At 39.6% G+C, this 16,444-nt stretch overlaps 1 protein-coding gene across 1 annotated transcript; it reads left to right on the top strand.

Annotated features, from left to right (window-relative positions):
• The first annotated feature begins 14,789 nt into the window (after window positions 1-14,789).
• On the top strand, window positions 14,790-16,238 carry LOC127090059 (uncharacterized). The gene has a single exon (XM_051029384.1). The coding sequence runs from the start codon at window positions 14,790-14,792 to the stop codon at window positions 16,236-16,238; it is 1,449 nt and encodes a 482-aa protein (XP_050885341.1).
• Window positions 16,239-16,444: the final 206 nt, after the last annotated feature.

Here is a 16,444-nt window from a genome sequence, read left to right as displayed (position 1 = left end):
CTTTAAAGCAGCATGGTCAGTATACACAATGACTTTTGAACCAAGCAAATATGATCTAAATTTGTCAAAAGCGTAAACCACGGCCAACAACTCCTTTTCGGTAGTTGCATAATTCATTTGGGCCGGGTTAAGGACATGACTAGCATAATAAATCACATGCAATAATTTGTCCTTTCTCTGTCCTAGGACAGCCCCCACAGCAAGGTCACTTGCATCACACATTATTTCGAAAGGCAAGGACCAATCGGGGGCGATTACAACAGGTGCACTGATCAACTTACTCTTTAAAGTTTCGAAAGCTACCATGCAGTTTTTATCAAAATTAAATTGCTTGTCTTTGACTAGCAAATCAGTCAACGGTTTTGCGACTTTTGAGAAGTCTCTGATAAACCTGCGATAAAAACCTGCATGACCCAAGAAACTCCTTATCCCTTTTTCATTCACAGGAGGTGGGAGGTTAGCTATCACCTCCACCTTGGCTTTATCCACTTCAATTCCTTTGTGGGAAATTTTGTGTCCTAGCACAATTCCTTCCTGCACCATGAAATGACATTTCTCCCAATTGAGAATAAGGTTAGTTTCCTGACATCTTTGCAAAACAAGAGACAAGTTAGCTAAACAATTATCAAAAGAAGAACCAAACACAGAGAAATCATCCATAAACACCTCCATATACTTCTCAAGCATGTCGGAGAATATAGATGTCATACATCTCTGAAAAGTAGCTGGGGCATTGCACAGCCCAAATGGCATCCGTCTGTAAGCGAAAATACCATAAGGACATGTAAATGCAGTTTTTTCCTGATCTTCCGGGGCTACAGCAATTTGGTTGTATCCCGAATATCCATCCAGAAAGCAATAATACTCATGACCTGCAAGTCTTTCTAACATTTGATCAATAAACGGGAGAGGAAAATGGTCCTTTCTTGTTGCAGTGTTCAGTCTTCTGTAATCGATGCATACTCGCCACCCTGTCACTGTGCGAGTTGGGATCAATTCATTCTTTTCATTTAGAATTACTGTGCTTCCTCCTTTCTTAGGTACCACATGCACTGGACTCACCCACGAGCTATCAGAAATGGGGTAAATCATTCCCGAATCTAACAACTTTACAACCTCTTTCCTTACCACTTCTTTCATTGCTGGGTTTAACCTCCTCTGTGGTTGCACTACCGGTTTCTGATTATCCTCCATCAGTATCTTATGCATGCATACTGTGGGGCTAATACCTTTTAAATCCTCAATAGTCCACCCAATAGCACTCTTATGCTTCTTTAGTACCTGTATTAACTTTTCCTCATCTATGGCATTTAGCTCAGAACTGATAATAGCAGGATGATTTGTCCCAGATCCTAGAAAGACATATTTAAGATTTACAGGCAATTGTTTTAATTCAAAATTTATACCTGGTTTACTTACCTTTTCATTTTCTAATTCTGGTGAAGATCTCAGATCCTCCCACCGACGTGGTTTGGATTTCATCCAAAGAGGTTGTGTATCCAGCATGGCAAGCACTTCTTTTTCTTTTTCATCATCATTCTCTTCAATCTCTCTGACTGACATACTCAGAACTCTTTCCAATGGTAATTCAGGAAACTTTCTTTGCATTGTGCTAGTCACTATTTGATCAATTACTTCAACAGAGTGGTTTGTACACATTTCCTCTTTATGTTTCATAGTATCCCGGACATCAATTCTGAGCTCTTCATCATATACCTTTAGGGTCAAGGTACCTCCCTCAATGTCTATCATGCATCTACCTGTTTCTAAGAACGGTCTTCCCAGAATCAGAGGTATCTCTTCATCTTCTGGCATTTCCAAAATTACAAAATCAACAGGAAAAACAAATTTATCAACTTTGACCAGAACATCCTCAACCACCCCAAAAGGTCTCTTCACTGAGTGGTCAGCAAATTGAAGTGTCATTCTGGTATCCTGAACATTGCCAATTCCCAGCTTCCTGTAAATAGACAAAGGCATAAGGCTAACACTAGCCCCCAAATCAATCAGCGCCCTTTTAAAAGACCTATCTCCAATGGTACACGGGATGGTCACAGACCCTCTATCTGGCTTCTTTACTGGAATCTTCATACCCTGCAAAATAGCACTACAAGTTTCAGTTAATATAACAGGGTCAGTGTCAGTGGTGCGCTTCTTGGAGATGATGTCTTTCATGAACTTCGCATAGATAGGCATCTGCTCGAGTGCCTCAGAGAATGGAATATTGATTTCTAATTTCTTGAACAATTCCATGAATTTCTGAAAATTTTTCTCATCTTGCTTCTTCTTATTGTTTCTTTGTGGGAAAGGAAGCTTAATGATGGGTTTTGGTTCAGGTAGCTTTTCTTGTACCACCGGCATTTTCACACTTTCTTCCTCAGGTGGTGTCTTATTCTCTAAGATTTCCAGGTCCACTTCACACAATGTATCTTCTTCCTCATCCTTCTTCTTAAGATCTTCAACAGATTTTCCGCTTCTTGTTGTTACCGCACTCACATTATTGTGCTCCCTTGGATTTGTCACTGTTGCACTAGGTAATGCGCCTGGTATTTGGGAATTTGTTATCTGTTGTGCTATCTGACCCAATTGAATCTCCAGATTTTTAATTGATGCATTGGTGCTTTTCTGATTATTCCTGGTTTCCTCCTGAAATTGCATATTATGAGTTGCCATTTTCTCTATAGCAATCTCCCAATCCGCTTTCTTCGGTACCTGTTGCTGATAAGGTTGCTGTTGGTACGGTGGTTGTTGTTGTGGAGGTCCTGGAATATTACCCTGCTGATCTTTCCAAGAGAAATTAGGATGATTTTTCCACCCCGGATTATAAGTATTTGAGTAGGGATTATTCTGCCTCAGGTAATTTATAGCTTGCACTTGTTCTGCGGTTGCAACACAATGCATGGTAAAGTGTGGTCCACTACAAATATCACAAATCATGGTCGGAACCGGTTGCACTTGAGCAACAGTCTGGGTACCTATATTCATAGCTTTCAATCTTCTTTCAACCTCAGCTGCAATTTGGTCTTCCATTTTCACTACCTGATTTGCTAATTTCAAGTCAATTTTTCCCTCTGGCTGATTCACAGTGCGGTCATATAATTCCAAATGCTCATTTGCTGCAATAGCTTCGATGATCTTTTTGATACCGGTTGCTGTTGAAAAATTAGATGAGCCACCAGCAGCTGTATCAATGAGTTGCTTAGTTTTCATTTTCAGCCCGTTTACAAAATTCTGCATTTGTTCAGTTTCATCCAAATTATGTGTAGGACATGCAACTAAACATCTCTTGAATCTTTTGTATGCATCTCCAAGGGTCTCTTCGTCTTTCTGTTTAAAATTCACAATGTCATACCTCTTACGGATATACACAGAAGCAGGAAAATACTCGTTCAAGAATGTTGTTTCCATTTGTTGCCAAGTAGTAATGCTTCCTGCGGGTAGGGAATAGAACCATTCCTCAGCGTCCTCAGATAAGGTGAATGGGAACATGACCAATCTCTTTGCCTCTTCAGAATGCCCATCAATTTTTAATGATGTGGTCATAGTCAGAAACCTCTGCAGATGCTTGTTTGCATCCTCATTGATTTTTCCTGCAAAAGGTTTACTTTCTAACTGGCGGATGGTTGAGGGATGTAACTGGAAGTGAGCAACATTAACAGGTTGGTTAACAATGGTCAACCGCACTGCTGGGTTATTCTGTCTGCCATAATCACCTAAAAGTCTCTCTGCTGGAGGTGGGTCTGCAGCCATGTTTTCGGTGTCTGGATGTGAAGCTGTGTCTGATTCAGATTTTTCGGAGTGAACAGAAACTGGAGTGACAGGTATGGCCGGTTCTTCGGTGTCAGAATTGGTCAGTTTCTTTCTTCTTGCTTCTCTGAGCTTTTTGCGCAGTGTTCTCTCTGGTTCTGCGTCAAAATGAAAATGAGCTGAGGCCTTACCTCGCATACACAGATTAGAAGAAGTTAGTTATTATAATAATAAAACTAAAAATTAACACTAAATAAAATTTTGGATGCAGAGCAACAAAATTCTAATTGAAAATAAATTAATAAACTCTACTATCTTTGGCAGTCCCCGGCAACGGCGCCAAAAACTTGATGTGAAAATAGCAAGTGTACTATTTTTCTCACTGTAGTAATAAAAGGGAAATTCCCCGTTTGTCGATCTCAAGGACTGCTTGACGATACAAAGTTTATAGATTGTTTCAATTAGACAAAAGTCTTTGGTTTTTGTGTTGTGGTGTAATTATACTACCAATTGCAAATAAATAAAACAAGTAAAAAGGTTGAACGAGATACAAATGAGAGAAGATTGCTAGGGTTCGGTGAATGAAACTTCTTGTAACAGATATAATTTATGAAGGCGTAGAACTATTCCTGTCAAATTAATTCCGGTCCTCAAGGGTATCTATTCCTAAGTCCTTAGTAATAGACCTTTGATTATGTAACCTAATTACTATGTCCATAAACAATTAGGTTCATACTCAAGCATTCACGTATCAAGAATTACCGGTCAGATAGAAAATCCCTAGTCCTAGGTTATTTTTACTATCCAAAGTTCTTATCCAGGTCAATGAATAATTGCTGTCCAACTTACACTATTCATAATAATCATAATTCGTTGGTCCGACGAATAACGCATCAAGAACGGCGATAAGAACAAATTAATGGAAAAGAAGAATTAAGCAATACTTTCATAAACATCAATACTGTCACATTCAGAATCAGGGTCACCCCCTAGCAATGGGGGGTTTAGCTACTCATAATAAAAGTAAAAACAAAGATTAATATTGTTGTCATTACAGAATTTCGTGAGGAATCAATCTTCAATAGTCGGAAAACTCTTGAACATATGAATCCCTTGATCTTCTTTGAGTCTCCAGCTCTCAAAACGCGTATATTTTTCTCTCCAAAATGTCCAACCCCCGGAAAATCGTGGTCTGGCTTCTTAATAGCTATTCAGTTGGATTTTCCCTGAATTTGTGCTCCATACGCGTACTGCGCTGTCCCATACGCGTACTGCCTAGTAGGAAACGCGTATTGGACGTAACACAGCATCTGGTACGCGTATTGCCCAGCCTGTTACGCGTATTGCCCAAGTTGTTACGCGTATTGCCCAGGCTGGTACGCGTATCACCAGAAGCTTGTATTTTGGCTGAATTTTCCTTCCCTCTGGTCATTCACGTATGGTACGCGTACTGGGAAGGTCCATACGCGTATCATGTAAGGTCATACGCGTATGGACAGCAGGTTCTCCAAAAAATGACTTTTTCTTCCGTTTTCTTGCTCGGGCTCGATTTCTCATCTGACGTTTGATCCCCTGAGCTTCCAAACTAGCTTTTTACCTGCTGACATACCAAAAAGTGTAAAATATCCTCAAGAAACTCATCAGTAACAACACACTTAATATCATGGAATTGAGCTTATTTCTAACGAAAAATGCTTCAGTTTACACAGTTTACCTGATTTATTTACGGTTAAATAGTGGAATGTCTAGCATAAATGGTGACTGATCATGGACCTTGTCTGTGATAACTCTCATCCCCAGCAGGAATGATGGATGATTCATCCCCTGCAGAGTTCTTTGCTTCCTGGTATCTCTGATCCCCAGCAGATTGGATACTCTCCGGTGAACTTGGCTTTCTCTCTTGAGATGTAGTACCGGGTGGTTGATTCCTGGACCTGGTTGTGTTAAATATATCTGTTTGTCAACATACATCATACATAAACCACGCATAATTATAACATTCAGATATTCATGTTGCATTCTTTGCCATATATCGTTGTTTGTTGTCTCCTGCTATTTGGTGATATACTTCCCCGAGCAGATGTGTGTGTCTGATCTCTCCATATAGAGTCAGCTCCATAAGCAGAAAGCGTCTATCCTTTCTTCCATATTCCCCACCGGGTTATATCCTCGTGGATGTTGATTGTTTTTGTTCCTTCCCAACACATATATTGGGATGGTTTTCCCCATTGAGTTATATCCTCACCGGGACAAGTCTTGATTTGGTGTGCCTATCTAGTTTGATCCTAGATCGGTCTCTTGAGACTCTTTTCCTGTTTCCCCGTGGTAAATGAATAATTTCTCAATAATTAGTAATTATTATCCCCGGCGGAGTCTATGTTTCTCTACCCTCATACCGGTAGTTGTAAACCCTATTTCTTCCCTTTTTGTAGAGTAACTATTTTTGCTCATCTTTAATTGGTGACAGTTATCTTCATCCAATATTCGGTGATGATATCCCCTCATCTGCTTGGATAATTGCCCTGATTATGCAATTTATCCCCAGCGGGTCATCTCTCGCCTACCTTGTTGTTGTTGGTAAGATTGTTTCTCCCCTGAATTGGTCATCATTATATACCTAGTTTCGGTATCCCGATGCCTTTTCTTTTCGATCGATTTATCCTTTATTAACCCAGTAACCGGTTGTGGATAATCGTCCATGCGAGTATATTATCTACATTCTGACGGTAATAGATAGTATATCTCATGCACTCTCGGGTCTGAAGCCTTTTGTTCTTCCCCAGTTGAGTAAGATTCATATCCCCTTTACGGAGTCGAATCTCCATCCTGTAATCGAGTTTGCTCTTAGCCCTCTTTTGGATGATGAGTGTTTTGGGAATATTCCCCAATTCACGCCTTGGTTGGTCACCTATTATATGCCCAGTAACCGGTATACCTGGTGTTCCTTCCTCTCTGCTCCCTATTATGACTTTTTGTCCCCTGTGGAGTCAGAATCCCTGAGTTGAGGTATACCTTTTAGGTTTTCCTCAGACGTTTTGAAGTTTTGATATCTCTCACCCTTATACCGGTCTTGGATATTCATCTCTTCCTGAGCATGTTGTATCTCTCACCCTCATACCTGGCGTTCAGATCACATGTCTCCTTGAGCTTATTACCCAGTAACCGGTAATACCTCGTCTCGCTGCTTCCCCAGGAGTGTCCTTGTGGACATCCCCAGCGAAGTCCCTTAGTGGATTATTTTCATCCGGATTTTATCCGAAGTATCCGCTGTGGATAGTTTTTTGCTGTATTGGCATATTCCCCAATACATGCATCTTCGAGTCAGCTTGAGTCTTTCCATTGGATCTTTTCCCTTTGGAATTCTGTTCCCCACGCTTTGAGTCGTGACCTGCTCGCGCATTTTTATCCCTTTTCTATCCCCAGGAGAGTCCCCAGGTTCTTGGTCCCATGGAGTGAATTGCTCATATGGATTATCAGTGGCTTCTGATTTCTTTGCTTTTGTGAACACATATCTCCACAGAGTGCTACCATTTTTCATACCTACATTTGCATCATGAGGTCTCTTAGGGACCAAAATTCGTATCTTTGTTATTATTTAAGCCCATTCTACCCCGTCGAGACGAAGATTTTAACCTTCACTTCTCCGGCTAGAATGACCTTAAATAGGGGCATCTGTAAGACCCCAATTTTGACCCTAAGATCCCTCATGGGATCATAATATTGCATTTGCATTGCCTCAAGGATCTTTAGCATCTTGGTTCCCTTTGCCTTTGGGCGGGACTCCTTGTGATTGGTTTGAGAATACCAAGCATGCTTGAATTATACATCATTGTTTCTCTTACTTTTGTTTACTAACCAAAAGCACAAAAATGTGTCACTAACATCTTTTGTTTGGAGCTTGAGTATCATCCAACAGGTTTAAATGGGGCCTATTCATCATTCAGAATGCTAACCTTGAAGGAGCAAAAATCTGCCTCTGAGTTGTCATGCTCGCTAGGCGAGCAGCAGGGTTCGCTAAGCGAACTGAACTGTCATGCTCGCTAAGCGAGCAGATCCTTCGCTAGGCGAAGCGTGCGCATTTTGGAAAATAATAGAAAATTTTGGGCTTGACTCTAAGCCCACCAAGTCACCAATATTAGGTTATAAATACCAGAGCTTCATTTGAGAAAAAGGGAGGAGATTATTAGAGAGACCAAGGCTGGAGACTATTACAAACCTTGGAAAAAAGAGAAGGGAAACCTATGAACTAATCTGCAGCAACCTCCAGGCAACTCTGAAAGGTTCACTCTGTCTCACACACTTCACCTCCATCTCCCGCAAACCCAGCCGTGCCTTTCGAGTTTTATCAGTCTCTCCAATCAGGTTTGCCCTTATCCCCATTACTCTATGCTTTTAATTTGAATACTCTGAATGTGTGAGGTATCGTTCAGTTTTTGCCCACGGGTTTAGATATGCATGAATGATGTAAACAATACCTTGAATGTTTAATCGTTTCGTTTTCTGAGATGGATACCATAGGGTTTGGGTTGCCGAGATCGGACTGTTATCAATGAAAAACCCAAAACCCGCAGGCCTTCGCTAGGCGAGCCTGTAGCAAAGCTTCGCTAAGCTTTCGCTTGGCGATGCAGCGGCGATCACGACAACATTTGATTTTTTTTCTGTTTGCTCTAACCTGTTTTGTGTTTGTTATGGCATTGTTTTCTCCCGATTCCATCCTGTTACTCTAACCCGTTCGTTGAGTTTTTGTGAGGGATCATATACTCTTGCAGGGATAGCTTGCCTGTACTGACTCACTTTCTTTGATGGTGTTAGCTTGGAAGGATCTCTGGGTTTCTTGTTTCGTTAATTATTGTTGCTTCGGATCTTTATCCGCGGGGTACTTTTACATCTTTCCCGCATTTTACCGCTTTCCTAGCTGGAAGACCTCGATATGAGGCAATGTTTTGTGTGTTACTTTTGTACTAAAGACCTCCTCGAAGAGGCAATTGACGGATAAAAGGGATTAGTAATCAATCCCCCGTTATTCAGTGTGTCGTTCTTTATGCTCACACTACGTGTCGATGCTTCAGAACAAAAACCCAAGATCTTTTGTCCAGTCGGTCAGTGGAGAGGGTTCCACCTTTCTGAATCCCCACTTTTTGTCATGAGCTCACCCTGTCCAGGGTTAAGAGCTATGAGGTCTTATCCTCATTACCCTTTTTTGATCTGCTCACCCTGACGGTCAATGTCAGTGGTTAAGAGCCCGTTTGATTACCCTTCCATGGCTTGTTTGTCGAGGTTGATATGACCCCTCTTGACTAAATCCCTACCCCTGTATGTTTGAGCCCCTGCTGGCGTGTTTACTTTATGCATGTTTGTTTTGTATGGTTTGATAGCCTCTCGTGGCATGTCATTTAAGGTAGCGCGGTTCCTTCATCTAGGACTGCCTTTTTGCATGAGCATCCCTAAACACCCCAAACTCATTGATTTTTCTTCTCCTAAGAACACATTATCTCCTTCTACTACAGGCGAGTAAGTCTCCAAAGGTCGAGCATCCGGTAGATTGCGTAGTAACGTCGTTCACCCCAAAACACAACCCTTACCCCATAGGTGGTCGAACTACGTTTTGCTCTGATTTTCATCCCAGATGAGATACGTAGGCATCAGACGCGATGTCTTAGCGAGCACACTCCTCTTTAACCCATAGGTAGCCGAGCTACGAAGACTCTAACTCTCAGATTCAGATGAGATATGTATGCAGTGGATGCGACGTCTGTGCGAGTCTTTTTCTTTTGACCCTTCTTTTAGTAAGTAGTACATTAGATAAACATACACGCTTTTCTCATCCCTTCAATCATGTTTGCACAAATAAATTTTCAAAAAAAAAAACAACAACCTTTGCAACAAATGTGAAAAGGGCTCCCTAGGAGTACCTAGGATGCTTTGGGTGCCTAATACCTTCCCATTGCATAACCAACCCCCTTACCCAGATCTCTGATATTTTTACTAGTTTTTGATTCGATAAGACTTTTAGGTTTTTGTTCGCTTTCTAACCATTCCTTTGGATAAATATAAGTGTGGTGGCGACTCGACTTTGTATGATTTACCTTGGATTTAGTCAATATCTCTAATGGTAACGAATACCCCGCAACATAATTGTTTTTAAATAGTTTCTGATTTAAAAAATTGTTGAGAAAATTAGTCAAAGTTTATTTGACCATGTTAGACCTATGTGAATTTAATTGGACTTGTTGAAGTTGATTTGAATTAAATTTGAGGTTTGACCATATTTTGTTTATTTTATTTGGCATTTATTTTTAATTCAAAAAATACCAAAAAATCATGGTTGACTTGTTGACTTGTAATCTTCATTTCTTTTCTGTTTGGCATTGATTGATGATGACTTGATTCACATTTGATCAATTTAGTTTGATATTTGATTTCTCTTTCCCTCCATTTCATCTTCATCCCATTCTTTTCATCTTTTGGCCAATGAGTTAATGTCTTATGGTTGGTCTTGACAAATGAGAGGTTTAACCTTCTTTGACCCAAACCAAACTCATCTTGATCCAAGATCAAGTGACTTGTTTTGTGTCCAAGATAGGTTGCTTCTTGGTCAAGCAAAAAACCTAAAGTCCATACAAGGCCCTTCGCCTTTTGTTTTGGCATGGCAAGTTTATGGAGCTTGGCTTACTAGTCATGATCTCTAACTTGTGTTTATTTGCCTATAGTTTTATTGACCGGCCTCAGATAGGTGTGACTACTACATTAGTCCACTTACGATTGCTTAACATAGCGCTACATTGTCTTATGACAAACTAACCTAACCATACTGATTACTAACTTTAATTTGAGCATTTAATTTCTTGCAATTTACTTTAGTGCAATTTATTTCTTGTTCATTTATTCATATTGCTTTTCATTTTGCTCACTTGAGTACATATTTTATGTTTATGTCATTTTTCTTTTGCTCATTTGAGCTCATTATTGTATATAAATCTATTGTTGTCTTGTGATTGCTTTGTCTTTGTTTTGTGTGAACCTAATGCAAAAAGGAGAAAGGACTTAGAATTAGGACTTACCTATGCTTAAAGGAGTTCAAGAGTAACTAGGCCTCATGCCTTTAGAATGCTAAATTTGTTGAAGAGCAACTAGGCCTCATGCCTTTAGAATGCTAAATTTCAAAGTTGACTTTAAAGGACTTCTCATCTAAACTTATTCTTTGTTCATTCCTCTTATTATGTTGTGAAATTTTTGATGTTTGCTCTTGTGTGATAGGGATTCTATCTTGAGATAGTAAAGAGGACCATTGTCATGAGTGGCCAAGTTAAGAGGGACAAGCTAAATGGAGATCCTAGGAGCTTGAATCCAAATTGTGTGATTGCTTGATTGTTTGCGAAGTCCAAAGGAAAGGAGCATCTTGAATCATCTCTATGATTTCAAGAAAAGGAACTCCAAGGGTTTATCTTTCCCCCTCTTATCTTTGTATGCTTTAGGACTAGCCCTTCTCTTCTTCTCCCCACTCTAACCCAAGCGAAAAATATTTTCTTGCAAACTTTGACTTTGTTTAAAACTAGAATCCTAGGCCTTATGCCTTTGACTTTTCAAACTCTTTTCATAAATACTCATTGTGAATAAATCTTAATCCAACTTTGACTTCATTTTGTAAATAACTTAACTTGTAAATATAACTCATTTCAAGTTGTTTTTGTGGTTCCAATGGCCACCTTTGTTAAAACCATTTCATAAACATTAGTCATAGGTTTGAGTTATCATAGTGGTTGATGTAAATCTCACCTCATCCTTAGTGATTGGATTATAAGTCTTCCATACTTATTATAGGGTTAACCCCTCACTAGTATGTTGAAGCTCTCCTCACATGGTGGATTGTTGGTTTAGGTTGAGTTTTCTCCCTTTGATAACAAAAGACCTTAAGGCTTTTGAGCAAAAAATCAATTCACCAATCTTTGTGATTGTTACCCCGAACTACGAGGTTTTGATCCTCCTTTGTGATGGTACGTAGGCAATGCGTTCATCCATTCAAACAACAAACTTGTAAGTATAATCTATTCTCTTCTCATCCCTCTAATCTTTTGCACATCTTTTCACAAATACCAACCTACAACACATATTTGCAAAAAGGGTTTCCTTAGAGTACTAAGGATGTTTTGGGTGCGTAAAACCTTCCCATTTCATAACCAACCCCCTTACCTAGATCTCTGACATTTTTATTAGTTTTTGATTTGATAAAACTTCTTACCTTGGCTTTTGTTCGCTTTTTAGCATTTTCTTTGGACAAATAAAAGTGTGGTGGCGACTCGAATTGTATGTTCACTTTTGGTTTAGTCAATAAACCTAAAGGTAACGAAAACCCCGCGACAAGACAAGGGACCTCAACCACTTTATATGAAGTCTGGAAGGGAAGAAGACCTACTGTCAAATACTTCCGTGTGTTTGGTAGTAAATGCTATATCCTGGCTGATCGTGAACAAAGAAGGAAAATGGACCCCAAGAGTGATGAAGGAATATTTCTGGGCTACTCAATAAACAGCAGAGCCTTTAGAGTTTTTAATTCCAGAACTAAAGTTATGATGGAATCTATCAATATTGTTGTTGATGATCAAGATACTGATGTCACTGACGATGTTGAAATATTTCTGAATGATGCCCCAATTGAACTCCCTGATAAAAGTAGTGAGAGTGAGTCCACTCAAGCTGAACCTGAAGCTGATCAAGTAAATAAGGGACCCTCTATCAGAATTCAGAAGGATCATCCTAAAGATCTCATTATAGGAGATCCAAATAAAGGGGTCACCACTAGATCAAGAGAAGTGATCTCACATGCCTGTTTTGTGTCAAAGATTAAGCCTAAGAATGTTAAAGAAGCCTTAACTGATGAATTCTGGATCAATGCCATGCAGGAAGAGTTAGACCAATTCAAGAGAAATGAAGTATTGGAATTGGTTAAGAGACCTGAAGGAATAAATGTTATTGGAACAAAGTGGGTTTACAAGAATAAATATGATGAAAAAGGTGTGGTTACTAAAAATAAAGCAAGATTGGTAGAACAAGGATACACTCAAGTTGAAGGAGATGACTTTTATGAAACATTTTCTCTTGTAGCTCGCCTGGAGTCCATTAGATTATTGCTAGGAGTGGCATGTATTCTGAAGTTTAAACTGTTCCAAATGGATGTGAAAAGTGCCTTCTTAAATGGCTACTTGAATGAGGAAGTATATGTTGAACAACCAAAGGGATTCACAGACCCAAATCTTCCAAAGCATGTGTATAAGTTGAGGAAAGCTCTTTATGGGTTAAAATAAGCTCCTAGAGCTTGGTATGAGAGACTCACAGTATTTCTCATTGATAATGGATACAAAAAGGGAGGCATTGATAAGACTTTATTTGTCAAAGATGAAGGAGGAAATCTCATGGTTACTCAGATCTACGTGGATGATATTGTGTTTGGTGGGATTTCAAGTAAGATGGTTCAACATTTTGTTGAGCAAATGCAGTCTGAATTTGAAATGAGCCTTGTTGGAGAACTGACCTATTTTCTTGGCCTGCAAGTCAAGCATATGGAAGATTCTATCTTTCTATCTCAAAGTAAATATGCCAAGAATATTTTAAAGAAGTTTGACATGGAGAATGCAAGCCACAAGAGGACACCTGCTCCTACTCATTTGAAGGTGTCTAAAGATGAAAATGGTGTCAGTGTGGATCAAAGTCTCTACAGAAGCATGATAGGGAGTCTACTATATCTTACAGCAAGCAAACCTGACATTGCTTTTGCTGTAGGTGTATGTGCTAGATATCAAGCTGAACCAAAGGTGAGCCATATCAACCAAGTGAAAAGGATCCCGAAATATGTCAATGGCACTTGTAACTATGGGATGCTATACACTCATGGATCTGAATCCGTGTTGTCTGGATATTGTGATACTGATTGGGCTGGAAGTGCTGATGATAGGAAAAGCACATCAGGAAGATGTTTCTTCTTGGGAAACAACTTAATATCGTGGTTTAGTAAGAAACAAAATTATGTTTCGCTATCTACTGCTGAAGCTGAATACATAGCAGGTGGAAGTAGTTGTTCTCAACTGGTGTGGATGAAACAAATGTTTACTCAATATAATGTCACACAAGATGTCATGACATTGTACCGTGATAACCTGAGTGCTATAAACATCTCAAAGAACCCTATTCAGCACAACAGGACCAAACATATTGATATTCGTCACCATTTTATTAGAGAACTTGTGGAGGATAAGACTGTTGTCTTAGAGCATGTTGCTATTGAGATGTAGTTAGCTGATATTTTTACAAAGGCCTTGGATACCAATCAATTTGAACTCCTGAGAGGGAAATTAGGGATTTGCATTTATGAAAACTTGTAGCAATTAATCTGGAGTGGAAAAAGTAATCAAATTACTACCTATTGTCTTAAAATAAAGTGTCCTTATTATGGGAAATCTTCACTTTGTTTTGGAAATACTATCTATTCCATCTTCACACGCTACCCCCATAACATCATTAACTACTCCAGCTCTTCCATCTTCTTTTTCCTTCTCCACAAACCTATGCTAGGGCAACATTATTTTTTCCAAAAAAACTCCAAAATGTCACAACATCAAGATACCTTTGCTTCAAAAATTACTAGGTCTACTCCAAACGTTAGGGCTCCTCCCATGGGCATCCCTGATGATGAGATTCTGGATATTGCTCCTCTCTCTGTTATTCCTGACGCACACATTGATTTAAACCAACCCATCTCCATTGATGCCTCCGCTTCTACATGTTCTAATCAAGGTAATCCCTATAGTATTCATTCTGGTTCAACTCCTGCCACTAACTCTAAGGAAGGAACACACTATACTGATCGTGTTATAAGAGACCTAGTCACTAGGATTCTCAATGAAGGCCATCCTGTGAAAGGAGTTTCTACTCCCCTTTCTCAAATGTACCCCTCTCTTGAGGTTGAACAACATAATGGTAAGGATGATGATTCTTCCAGTTCTGACAAGGACTTGGCCGCTGAAGGGTTGCGCTCTCTAGGATAGACCATGTCTGAAAAAGGGAAATTTGTGGCTTCTCACATTGCTAGTGCTTCCCACTATGAGAAGCATGATGATGTAAATGTTGTGATTGATCTAGAGGATGGTAGCTCTGATGATCAAGAGGGAATCTTGATTCATCACATGAAGACAAGTGTGGCTAAACGCATGAAGACTCGCAAAGGAAAATTTATGGCTGAACTTATGTTAGCTAGAAAATCCAAGAAGACTGTTGGTATTGGTTCCTCCAAACCATGGAGCAAGGTTGAAGTAAAGAAGAGGAAGGTCAGAGATGATTCTGAGCCTGAAGAGAATGTTGAGGAAGATGTCCCTGACATCTCGCCTGCAAAGAAAACTACTGTTAGGAAGTCTCCTGTTAAAGTCACTGCTGTTCGTTTGGATAACATCTCCTTCCATCTTGAGGATGGAGCTGCTAAGTGGAAATTTGTGATTCAGAGAGGGGTAGCTGTGGAAAGGGAGTTGGGAAAAGATGTTGTTGATGTCAAGGAGGTCATGGACCTGATAAAAGTTGTTGGGCTGTTGAAAATTGTTGCTGGGTTCTCTCCATGCTATGAAGGTTTAGTTAAGGAATTTATTGTTAACATTCCTGAGGATATTGCTGATAAGAACAACAAGGAGTTCTGTAAGGTGTATGTGAGGGGTAAGTGTATAACATTCTCTCCTAATGTTATTAATAATTTTCTAGGTAGAAAAATTGAGGGTGTAGGAGAATTAGAAGTTACCGATAATCAAGTCTGTAGGGAGATTGCAGCTAGGCAGGTGAAAGTTTGGCCTGTTAAAAAGCATCTTCCTGCTGGGAAGTTAACTGTCAAGTATGTTATCCTGCATAAAATAGGAGCTGCCAACTGGGTCCCTACCAACCATATCTCCAACATTGCTAATACTCTTGGGAGGTTTATTTTTGTTGTTGGAACAAAAGTGAATTTTGACTATGGTATATTTATGTTTGAACAAATCATCAAGCATGCAACTACTAATGTTGTTAAGCTGCCAATTGCTTTTCCCTCTATGATCTGTGGAATTATCTTGAATCAACATCCTGGTATTCTGTGCTCTAATGACTTACCTAGTAGAAGAAAACCTGCTCTGTCTGTACACTACAAACTGTTTGAAGGAAGTCATGTCGAGGATATTGTCCTGACATCTGCCATGAAGAGGCCAGCCTCAAAAGTTGGAGCTATTGCAGAGCTTAAGGAGACATGCAAAGAGCTAGGTGAAGGGATAAGGATAGCCACAGCTAGAAGAAAATCGTTGGAAGCCTTGATTGTAAGCTTGGAGCAGGCTAAGGGTGAAAATATTGATCATGCTAATGTCAACCATGAAGAAGAAGCTGAAGCCCACACCTCTAGTGAGAGGTCTGCAAATAATGATGATGCCAGTGGCAATTCTGGTTCTGGTGCTGATGAAGAAGCTGCAAACTCAAGCTCTACTAAGTAGCTCTGTTGGCTTTGGTCCCTCGTGTTTTGATGATTTTCTTGGCTGTTTGTTGTTGTTTTAGTGGATTTGTTTGTTTTTTGTGGTTTGTTTCTCAGCATTCTTTCAGCTGTGTATGAACTTGGTGTTGTAACTTTTTAACTTCTGGTATTTCGGTTTATGACTAGATGGACATTTATTTTGTCTCTTTGGTCTCTTTTGGCTAAAAA

The sequence above is a fragment of the Lathyrus oleraceus genome, chromosome 1, assembly GCF_024323335.1.
Source record: "Lathyrus oleraceus cultivar Zhongwan6 chromosome 1, CAAS_Psat_ZW6_1.0, whole genome shotgun sequence".
Taxonomy (NCBI): Eukaryota; Viridiplantae; Streptophyta; class Magnoliopsida; order Fabales; family Fabaceae; genus Lathyrus; species Lathyrus oleraceus.
Note: the sequence above shows the minus strand (reverse complement) of the source record. Positions and strands in the feature narration are given on the sequence as shown.

Bases quoted from the DNA above. Each gene is read 5' to 3' on its own strand.
- LOC127090059 (XM_051029384.1), top strand. From the start codon at position 14,790: ATGTCTGAAAAAGGGAAATTTGTGGCTTCTCACATTGCTAGTGCTTCC.